Source organism: Aptenodytes forsteri, unplaced genomic scaffold (genome assembly GCF_000699145.1).
Source record: "Aptenodytes forsteri isolate BGI_AS27 unplaced genomic scaffold, ASM69914v1 Scaffold482, whole genome shotgun sequence".
NCBI lineage: Eukaryota > Metazoa > Chordata > Aves > Sphenisciformes > Spheniscidae > Aptenodytes > Aptenodytes forsteri.
The window spans coordinates 973,644-985,043 of NW_008795046.1; the positions used below are offsets into that span (position 1 = coordinate 973,644).

Sequence of the window (11,400 nt, forward strand, 5' to 3'; positions counted from 1 at the left end):
CCCTTCCAACCCAAACTATTCTATGAGTCTATGTATTTGCATTGAACCATGCCTGCAAAACGGAGGCAGCTTTGATTTTATTTTTTTCCTGAAAGCATTCCCCTCTTTTCAGCTAGCCCTAACTTTTAATACTGAGAACAAAGTCCACAAGCTTATGCTCAAATATTGACAGTGACTTGATCGCAACAATTAGGAAAGTGACTTGGCAGATCTGAAGGTTTAAGGCATTCACATCATGAAAAGTGTGACTGGAAATCCACCGGACTTAGAATTTACTCGGAGAGGTTTAAGGAAAGGCCATTTGTAAGGCAGAGTAAAAAAGCTCAAAAGCTTTGGAGAGTCAGTGAGATGCCTGGAAGATGAGATGCTATTTTTTTCTGAGACTCCTTGGGATGGAGCTCTTTGGAGAATAGGTTTTATAGAGAAATTTCCAGTACCTCTTCATTTCAGCCAGGTTATATATATAAAAATATTACAACACAGATGCTCCAAAGGGAAAGCATGTATAAGACAGGCTATCGGACAGTACTAGGAATATATTCTACCTGGCACATTATGGATGTGAGACAACACCTACATGGTTAAATCATATCCCTCCTTTCTTTCTTGTTTTTTTTTTACCCTAGATTCAGTGGGACAAACTCCCCCCCTCATGAAAGATCTGGCAGCTCCCTCTGAGTCCTGAACCTTATCCAAGTGATAATTATACCTGTTTGAAATCTGGGAGCCGAGAAGTAGCCTCCAGCCACTCAACAAAGGCTGCTCCAGTGCTCCGAGGAAGCGGTGCCGACACTTCCCTTCTCCTTGTCTGCCTCCTGCTGAAACGCATTTCCAGAGTTTCCTGAAGCCTCTAAGGCTTTTCCAGAGATCTGGTGGAACCAGACCTGGTATCTCATGAAGTATCATCACATGCAAAGACAAAGAAACACCCCCACAGGCATAGTTAATGCAGACAAACCTTAATGTCTTCTCCCCCCCCCCCTCCAGTTGCAAATGTATAATTAATCTCAGTTCAGATTTACATGTTTGATCTGCTTCTTTCAGGCTTCAGATGTCTTTGAAGGAAGGGGAAGACCTTGTGATTTGATCTGGAGTGCCTAGGATACCCTTGGTGTTTACGAGGGCAGATCCCCTGTGCCCAGTGCTGGTCAGATGTGGAGGGCTCCTGGCTTGCAGACATGGGGTGGGAGGGCAGAGGCTGAGGTGCTTCCCAAGCAGGGCCTCATGAGCCCCTTCACCCCAAGCCACCTTTTCTCCAGGGCTCCCATGAGCGGTGAGGGCACCTGTGGCCTGGTGGTGGAAACCTTCTGCAGACGAAAGGAGCTAATCCTCCTGCAAACAGACCCTGCGAGTCCTCGCTCCTGCAGCGTCAAAGAAAAGAAAGGCGTAGAAATGAAAAATGTATCTACTTCAAACAGGGAAATTTCCATTTGAAGTGCCGTCTTCGAGTCAAATCCTCCCCAGCAGCAGCACTTTTTTCCCCTCAGTAGTGTGTATCAATTTCTTCTGACAACAGTTTCATGGCTTCAGGATAAACAAGCCCAACTCCATTGGTATTATATTTTACAACTACAGACAGACCACGGAGATTAAAATTCTTTGGATGAGTCACCAAAGATGGGGAGGGGGGAGGTCCGCCGGGCATTGTGAAAGGCAGGTTGAACACAAAACAAACTGAATCCAGCCTTTCATCCCAGGCGGTGCCATGGAGGCCAGGCCTTCCCCCGCGCTGGGAGGAAGGCGGATGCAGGCGGCAGGCGACGAGGGCAGAGCTAAGGGGACACCATCATGAGGGACCGTGCATGCTGCAGAGATGACAGAGGTGGCTTCTTGCCCTCGCACAGCGGCTGACTCAGGGCTGGGGAGGCCTCGGGGCTCTTCTCACTCCTTACGGCACAATATTAACTTCTCATTTCCCTGGCAAACACAAGTAGCTGAAGAAGAAAAATCATTTCCAGTTGATCCACAAGGGTTTTGTTTTTGTTTTGTTTTCCCGCTGGAACCAAAGGCCTCCCTTAAATGTTTTCTTCCCTGAAGTGCAGCATTTTGGTTTGATCTCCCGATTTTTTTAAGTCCTTCACAAAGTAAAGCGAAACGAAACCCCGCGTGCTGACACGCATTGCTGAAAAGAATGCCGCTGAAAACATCAGTCAAACACTGTCCCTTTCCCCAGTCCACCCTCCTTTCCCACCTTGCCGACTAAACCCCCTGATGAGTTTAACGTGAAGTCTAGATGGGCCAAATATGCTTTATCAGCAAAGAAAAAAATCTACTGGAGGAAAACCACCTCGTGGCACCCCAGCTTGCCCTGGAAAACTGCCTTCACTGGGAGGGTAGCCAGAGGGAGCTAGTTTAGGCCATTGGTGGAAACCTCTCTGCTTAAGGCTGCCTTGTGCACAGCTTTAATCCCTTTGTGCAGAGTGAGCGGGAGCTGGCCGGGAGCTGCCTCAGGATTATTTTCTTTTACAGTGTATGCTTTTTTATTGCATCAGATTATGGTTTTAAACCTCAGCATCCAACCCAGCCACCACTCCTCCACACTAGACATTACCCTTGCAGGTCAGGGAGATGGGGGTAGTTCTGGCCTCACACTGGGACATTCAGGAGAAGTGTTCCAAGAGCCTTTGCTGGCTGTCTGCAGAACTGAAGATGTTCAAAAACTTCATTAACTTGCTTCACACCCAGAACATGTCCAGAGTCTAGATAAAGGAGGACTCAAATCCTCCAGGACTGCCCCAGCCCCTTTTCCTGAATCTCCTTCTCCAAGCAACACTGGTGTCTGCCGAGACAGGCTTGGAGAAGTATGATGGGAAGATCCCTAGAAGACTTCCCTGCCTCTGCAGTTGGCATTAATATTAGGACTAACTCAGCTATGAGCTCCCATTTCTCCCTCACTGATCTACTTGCCTCATGGCTGTTTTTTTGGGCAGCAGCACAGCCTGGATGCTCAGCAGAGCACTTCCTTGAGTCACAGTGACTTTCCCCAGCAGCTCAGTCAGCTCCTGGGCATTGCATGGGGCACGCTGCAGGTTGCAAAGGACAATTCTGGTCTCCCAGGCTGCCCTCCCAGCACTTCTTGTCCATGTCTCACCCCTCTGCTAGCTTCAGCCTGCTCTCATGCCATCATCTCCTCTTGCAAAGAGAAGTCAAGGCTGCATCTAGACAGAGCCACTCAGTGGGGTTTTGTATGCTGGGAATGAGAGGTTGTGTCTTCATCCGCCTCGTGATGGAGACAGTGGGACTCAAACATCCTCATGAGCAATCTGACGCTCTCTCAGCTTCTGTCCCTTAGCACACGAACGCATGCAGGTGGCAAAAGCGAGGTGGCACATTTAGCACTTCACGCAAGTCTAGGTCCTATATCCTCAAAGCACAGAGGAATTTAGGCACCTCACTGGCACTGAACTCAAGGTGGGAATCTAGCTCATAGGCTCTGCTTTGTAGCCAGAGGACTATGAAAAACTTTTCTACATTTTGCAGTGACTACTTGAAACTCTGAACAGCTATAAGCTCTTCTGCTTTCAGTTTAGATCATGACAGGAATGAACCCATCCCTCCAGCAGTGCCAGAAGCCACAGGAGAAGACAGGCATGCAGGGCTGCTGCACGCCTGCAGGGCTGGTGCTGAGCACAGGACAGCCGGGGCCGGGCTCTGCAGAGAGGTACTGCCATGCTCAGCAGCACTTGTAGGTGCAGAAGGAGATGGTCCCTGAATCAGAGCTTGGTGTTTAAATAGGAAAGACCGATAAAAAGTGGGAGTAAAGAAAGTGATTTTTATCCCTGTTTGCAGATAGGGCACCAAGACATAGGAAGATGAAATGACGTGGTACAGGCTGGACAAGTCTGTGGTGGATCAGAGCGCTGAAAGCTGCTCTCCAGAGATGTAACCGAATGCCTCAGCCTTACGCCGAACTTTTCTCTCCAGGAACTGGTCTGTGACAGAGGATTCACTTTCTGCCAGAGGAACAGGGAGGAAAGGAGACAGTAATGGTGCTCTTGGCTGCTATTGATAATCATCAAATAGTTTGAATTCCTGCCCGAGAGACAAGGAAACGAGTATTTGTCTCACAAACAAGGCTTCATGTTTCTCAATCAAGATAAAACTCCTGTCTCATCCACTGACCATTAATGGAAGAGCTCGCGGGGTCTGGCAGGAAGAGCAGCCAGAAGCCTGCGTGTCTCCTGAACTCACGGGATTTGTGGAGGCCTTGCCCAGGTCGCCTGCAGCCCTGGGACTGAGGCGGGGAAGGATGGGGTGAACGGGAGGGACAACCCCTCTCCAGAGCAGCGTGCAGCCCCCGGCACGCCACACGCCTGTGAGCAAGGGTCTCCCTCCCTGCTCGCCCCTCCGTGGCCTGGCTGGCTACCCTAAGGGTGCTGCAGCCCTCCCCGAGACCCCTTCCCGGGGCGGGGGGGTTTCTGCGCTGTGGAGGTGCCCACCGGCTTTGCAGGCTCCTGGGGGAGGAGGGCACCCAGCACTGCCTGCACAGTGCTGCCTGCACCCAAAGGCACCCATGTCCCAGGCTGGGCAAAGAGGTTTCCATGGGTGGAGAGGTTTCCCTTCCACCCCAGGGCTCAGTCCTCCCACCACAAAGAAGCTCGGGCCCTGCGGACACGCACAGGCTTCTGTTGGGAAGGAGGCAAAGTCCTTTCTGGGCTAGACTCAAAATACACAGATACTAAAAATACTCAAAATGGAGAAGAAAATACTCAAAATACTCAAAAAACTCAAAATGGAGTAGAAAGTGCTTGTCATGGTCCTTTCTGTATCAGCCTAATAAACTCCTATGAGAGGTGAATGGAGAAAATCCCTTTAGGCAACAGCTACAGTATAAATACTCTCCAGGGGAAAAATAATTTACAGTGATACTTTTTTCTTCCTCATCCAAGAAGTGGTTAAGGATTTGGCAGGGAAACAGTGGAGGAACTGATCAGCCTACCTATGATTTTAAAGCTGAATAACTTGTCTGCGAATGCCACAAATTTATAGCCCAACAATAATAAGTGTTAGCCAAAAATAAAACAACCAGCTTGCTTTTTTTTTTTTTTTTTTAAGATTAAAAGCGCAAACATGTTACAACTCTTAAAAGCCAAGAGCTGGGTAACCAGGTGATTTATCGGCAAGGACCTCCTCCAGCTGGGAAACCCACCATTTCCTTCTGCCTGGAACTGCAAAAAGTGTAATAAAAAGTTAGGGGATTTTATTTTTTTTTTGGCAGTACAGTCTGGAGCCTGCTACCTGAGGACTGAAACAGAAACGAAGCACACTGCTGGTACCCCAAGACCTGACTGCTGCAACCTCAGGGGCTCATGTTTGCTTGCCACAGGGGGATGCTGCTGCCCGCAGGGCCTTGGGAGGTTTTGGTGGCTTTTCTATGTCTTCCGTCTTCCCTGAGGGGCGAAGAGCAACAATTCGGGGCAGAAGTGCACTTGGGTGCTTGTGCTGACATAGAAGAGCTAAGGCCAAGCTTTACACAATCCCTCATATGCTGCAGGCTAGGCAGGGTTCAGAGATCCAGATCCTCCTCCATTATTCCAAGTACTGTATGTGATTGCTTTTCATCTGCCTCCCTTCCCCTTTAAATTCTGTCATAAAACCCTAATGTCTTGTCCTTGAGTGTGTATATTCACAACGGCCGGCAGCCTGCTTTTCTCCCTGGGCAGCTCTTCCCTACGAGCGTGCTCAGGTTTGGTAATCTCTTACCGCTTAATTGACTCTGCTGCTACTGTAACGCATCAGGGCCTGGACCTTATCACGCACACACCCACCACCTCATCTTCCCCTGCGGGAGCTGCACCCCTCCCTCCCCTTGGGCGCCTGTGAGGGCCCCCTCTCCATCTATTTCTTCCCCTCCTGACACATGGCAAGGGGAACAGGTTCCCCGGGTTTGCACTTCACAGGTAAGAGCAGAAAGCCAGACCTATCTGACTTCCCACCCCACGCTGGGTCCGAGAACAGAGAGGGGAAGAGCCTGGGCTCCCACCTTGCCTCCCGATGTGAGGCACAACTTGCACAGGGTAAAAAAAGGGTCGATGCCTCCATTTCCTCAGGCACCAACGGAGAAGAGAAAGGAGGAAAATGCTTCCCCCCTTCCAACCGCCTGCTGGGCAAAGCTGAGCCTAAGCAGAAAGCAGGGTGCTGGCTGTAGCTCAGCTGGGGTGGGGGAATGGCGGGAACAGCAATCCAGGCTGCCCCTGGCACCTCTTTTTAGGAACAGGCTCCATCACAAGGCTGACTCAAACACCTCAGTGTCGAAGGGAGGGCAGCCCAACCCCTACGTGTTTTCTGCTAAGCTAATAAATGTTAGATTAAGTGCTGGCAGATGACTCCATTTCCCTTTCCTGGTCCTAATCTCTGCAATTAAGATTAGTGATTATTTTGGTTTCTGAACTTTATACACAACGTGAACCGAAGCAGTCTCCTGGGTTTTGGGAACGAGGGCGCAGCAAGATGGGGATGTGCTCAGCAGCAGCAGCTCAGGCTGGGGATTGCTTGGTCGGTGCCTGAGAGGCCGAGTTGTACATCTGCCTGGGGAGTTCAGGGACTTTTTTCCGTGCCCTCAGCTCCCCACCTCCCTCGGCTCACACACCACTCGGCACTCCCCCTGCCGCAGGGAATGACCCCCACCCTCCTGTTACGTATTGCAATTAAAAAACAAAACAAAAAACCCCACCAGAAACCATATAATTATTGGTGTTCTGTGGGTGCCAGGAAGTTACCACCTTCCTCTCCCTCCCACAGTGCAGGGGAAAAGCACCTGCACCCGGTATCGCCCTGGTTGGGGAGCTGCAGAGCTCCCGCTTTTCCGCCGTATGCCTCCCACTGCCACCTCTCCAGGCAGAAAACCAGAGGCGCTGGCAATCAAAACCCCTCGTGCTAGGATAGGGCTCAAGAGAGCAAAGTAAATGCCAGGTACAGGAGGGGCCCGCTGCTTAATTGAAGCCTTCCTTCTGCAAGCAGGGGAGCGTGTTGGCACATGCTGCAGGAGGGATATTGCTTTGTCTGATCGCTTTGAAGACTGGGGGGCGGAGGGAGAAGAGAAGAGGCCAGTTAAGTATGTTTATGTTTGAGAGGAACAAAGGAGAGCGGAGGAGAGGCCGGGGGTGCCTGCGCCAGAGATGTGTCAGAGATCACTTGTTCCTCCTGGGCCAGAACACCAGCCCGGGACCACCAGCGGAGGAGGAAGCAGCGTGTGCAGAGCCGTGTTTAAAGCAGGGAGAGGAAAGATAGGGCAGAGGAAAAAAACTCCCAAGAGACTTAGGATGGTGATAAATGTGACACAGGTTAGACACCGGGCTCCCAACCAGTGGGGTGTGCGATACAGCACAAATACACCACAGCAGATAACACTGCAAGCGCGTACCTTGCTGGGTCCTGGTTTCCCTTGGGGAAGTTAGGGAGCCCTGGAGTACACAAAGTTTAACCAAGTCAAAGAGAAGGAGGCCGTCAGCTGCACCCCAGCTCTGCCATCTGTTATGGCAAATGAAGCACAGGTGCCCCCATTTGCAACTCTGCTGGGAGGAACTGCCTTCCCAGGGGGCTCTCACACAGCCCAGGGACTGAGCGCTGCCCCTTCTGCCTCACACTGCACTCCGGCAAACGGCACCCCCCAGCACGGGGGATGCATTTAGAGGGCTCTCTTTCAGCATCATCCACGATCACCAAAAACCCAAACTGCTTTTCTGTTTGTTATTTAATATTATGCTAACGGTGATGGGAACAGCACCTGCACATGCCCGCGAGCACACCGCGAACAGTCAGTTCCTGGCAAGAGAGGAAGCACTCACCCATGCTCACTGTCGCTGCACAGCACCAGTCCCTGCAGCAAGCCCTGTGAGCACTGAGAGAAGGAAGGTGCCACTGAAGCCACCACCAGAGATGATACCTTCTACTTCCCAGAGGCAGTAGCTCTGTTTTGGCAGGTCCAATCTGTAAGTTAAAACAACTTGTTCTCAAGCAGAGAGTAAGATAAATGCAATGAGCTATTTGTTCTCACTAAAAAGAAGCCTGTATCGAAGGACTGGGTCTATTGCACTGGCTGAAGGCAGACTTAATGCACACACCCTGCGCAAGCCCCAAGGCCAGCAAACCTTCTGCTGCAGGTCATCATACAGATGACTGAATCAACTACACTTAGGGAGGGAATAGATGAGTGCCTGCTGTCGGACAGAGGTGTGCAACAGCTCCAAGGGTGTGGTGTAGACACAGATCTCCTACCTGCGGTTTCCCAGCAAAAAAAAAGAAGGAAAAAAGACCCTAACAATTATTCACCAAAGCTTTTTCAGTCTTTTGGGGAAGGGAGGGAAGGAACACCATACATTAACAGATATTTCTGAGTTCTCAGTAGCCTTCCATGGAAGCAGAGATGGTTGAATAACCACATCGGCTCTTCAGTGTTGCCACGATGCTTCTGCAGACCCACCTGTATTTCAGCATATGAATGTTAAAACTGTGTGCCTTCCCTACCTACCCATTTTTTTAATTTATTTTCTAAAATGCAGATTAAAAAAGCTAGTGGACAGCCCTATTTGGAGAAAAAAACCCAGACTTGAATTAGAAAAACATCCAGGTTTAAACAAAGAACTGAGAGACATCTTACATTTTTACTCTTACTTTTTTAGATGGTTAGGAAACCAGCACTCTCCTCCACACAGCACAACATATAACCAAAACTAGTACTAGCTTTGCAACAGGAAACCAAAATTGACAGCACTTCTTGAATTCTTGAATGCTAATGCATAAACGCTGATGATCAGAAGAGGTTTAAGGCATACATATACGAGAGCACCTCCATAGTACATGGGATTTCTGCTTGTTGTAAAAACTGAAATTTGTCTCTTAATGGCAATGGTAGGTAAAAATTGAAAGGAGAACTGTGTTTGAGAAATTTATTTTTAAATATGAATATTTTAAGGGTTCCCTTGCATCCCACATTAGAGAGTCTGAAATATTTATAGACAGAAACTTCTGCACGGAACATGCACTTCCGCAGAAGATTTGAGACCAACAATTTGTCTTTCAGTCACTGGAGGCTAATTCACATTTCTAAGTGAAATGATTTTTGTTTGAGATTCAGCAAGTCTGTCTCACACCTCAGAGATGGCAATCTGGAACAATTCCACTGGAGAAAGCAGGGGAAAACAAGAAACTATCTTTAAAGTCAGGCTAACAAGGACTCACAGCAGTGACTATTACTGCATGTGCTGCTTCTGAACCTGCAGCAAATACAGTATTCAAACTTAAAAAACCAATAAGCACAAAGTGATTACGACAGTAAAATGCCATTATGCCTTCCGAGATCAACAGGTTTCAGCTAAGATCCTAAACTTAAAGGGGTGTTTCATCAAAAGGCACTCGAGTCCATCAATCACTATCTGCTCCTTTTACATGAGTCCCTGGCAGGGTTCCACTCTTGCTTTGGTTTTGTTTTCCTCCAGCCGCCCTCTTGTGCCTGCATACAGGCTTACAGGCAAGCTCCATCCCCTCTCTTGTGCCTGCATACAGGCTTACAGGCAAGCTCCATCCCCTCTCTTGTTCCTGCATACAGGCTTACACAGGCAAGCTATCCCCTATCCAGTGAGGTGGACCCAGCAGGCCCCGAGAAAGACAAATCATAGCAATCACACTCTTGTCATAACCAAGTTAAGAAAACAGCACTGCATTGCCCTTCTCTTGTATCCTGCAAGGAATTCCGTCATCTGCACATTTCTTTGCAAGAATCATCAGCTGAAGTCACACAGTGTGGTGGGTTTCAAGCTCATATACGTACTTAAAAGTGGACAACAGACATTTTAGCCACAGAATAAACATGACACAGACACACTGCAGTGTCCATCTTCCCATTTTATTTGTAATCCCCAAAACGATCCAGTGGGGATGGTCAGCTTCCCCTCCAGTCTTGGTAAATGAATGTAAAAGAAACATCAGAAGTCACATCATACTGGGCCTGACCCTGACCCTGCAATTGGACTCACTTGATCAGAGCTGCAGGACGCAGTGAGCAATGTTATCCGATCCAACTTTTACATGCTTAGGACTTTGCACAATGTTGGATTAGCACATCTGTAAGTTGTTAAGTCACAACTTTTACTGGGCAAACAAAACCTTTCAAAGCAACATACTCAGTCCTACTAGCATTTCCACAACACTGTGGAACACCTGCTTGTACTGAGCCAAGTGCACCAGGTGCTGTGTTAAATGGGAGAGGGTGGGGGAAAAGGGGAGGACTGTGCCTCAAGCCTAGCTCATCCCTCTCAACCCAAGCGGGAGACCACTCCCAACTCCGTATTTCTTACCGAATTGCCACAAAACATGCAACAATATAGACTATGCATAAAGGTATCTGCAAAGACAGCAACCTCTCGCTGCCCAGAAGCGCTATATCCTGCCTATCAGAGTACTTCTATATGCAGAAAGAGCTCCAGGCACTCAGGTGTGGAGACAGCAGGTCTGGTTCATATGCCATCTTCGCTGATGGAGGTGGTCTTGCAGCACAGCAATTAGTGACAACTCAGGCAAGTCTGAAGTCCTGCCTGTGGAATCATCAGGTAAATGGGGGAGGGACTGCATATAAAAACCAAGACTTACTTCTTTCTTTGCCCTTTCCACACGAGAAAAGAACACCGTATAACAAGGAGGGGAGCGGGGGGCATTAATTTTGCCTAGGAGTGGTTAAAAATAGGGGTATTCTCAACTGTTGTGTTTCCAGAACAGGGATGTGATATCTGAGCATCCTACAAAGTCCAAGAGGTGTGGGAAGATGATGGTTCTTGTCAGTTTTGTGTAAGGCCTGGAGATGTCAGTGCATTTCTGCTGCCTTGTCAATTCCTAGCCTTTTATAACAGCAATAGGTCTCAGTTTAATGGCTTTCTTGCTGATGCCAGCTGCATGGCAGGTGTTAACCACATCTGTCACGTTCTTATAAGACTCTGGTGCCTGGAGGGGGAAGAGAGGGAAAAAAAAAAAAAAAAAAGACAAAACTATAAACAACCCAAAGTCACAGGAAGTTAGATGTAGGCTTTTGATATCCCCGCTTCTCTTCGCAAAAACAGAATCGTATGAATTGAGGGTGTAGAAGTAGGTGAACTTACTGAGAATCTGGCCACCTTACATATCTAAGAAATCTATGAGACGCTGTCCTGGTTTCGGCTGGGATAGGGTTAATTTTCTTCCTAGTAGCTGGTACAGTGCTGTGTTTTGGATTTAGCATGAGAATAATGTGATAACACACTGATGTTTTAGTTGTTGCTAAGCAGCGTTTATACTAAATCAAGGACTTTTCAGCTTCCCATACTCTGCCAGCGAGGAGGTGCACAAGAAGCTGGGAGGGGGCACGACTAGGATAGCTGACCCAAACTGGCCAAAGGGATATTCCATACCATGTGACATCATGCTCAGTAT

General features: G+C 48.6%; 1 protein-coding gene across 1 annotated transcript in view; it reads right to left on the reverse strand.

Moving 5' to 3' along the window:
- Positions 1–9,825: 9,825 nt before the first annotated feature.
- Positions 9,826–11,400, reverse strand: part of RTCB (RNA 2',3'-cyclic phosphate and 5'-OH ligase) — a 14,025-nt gene continuing 12,450 nt past the window's right edge. Inside the window, exon 10 of the mRNA XM_019471455.1 lies at positions 9,826–10,935. Within this exon, the coding sequence (XP_019327000.1) occupies positions 10,828–10,935 (108 nt within the window). The 3' untranslated portion in view covers positions 9,826–10,827. The remainder of the gene's footprint in view (positions 10,936–11,400) is intronic.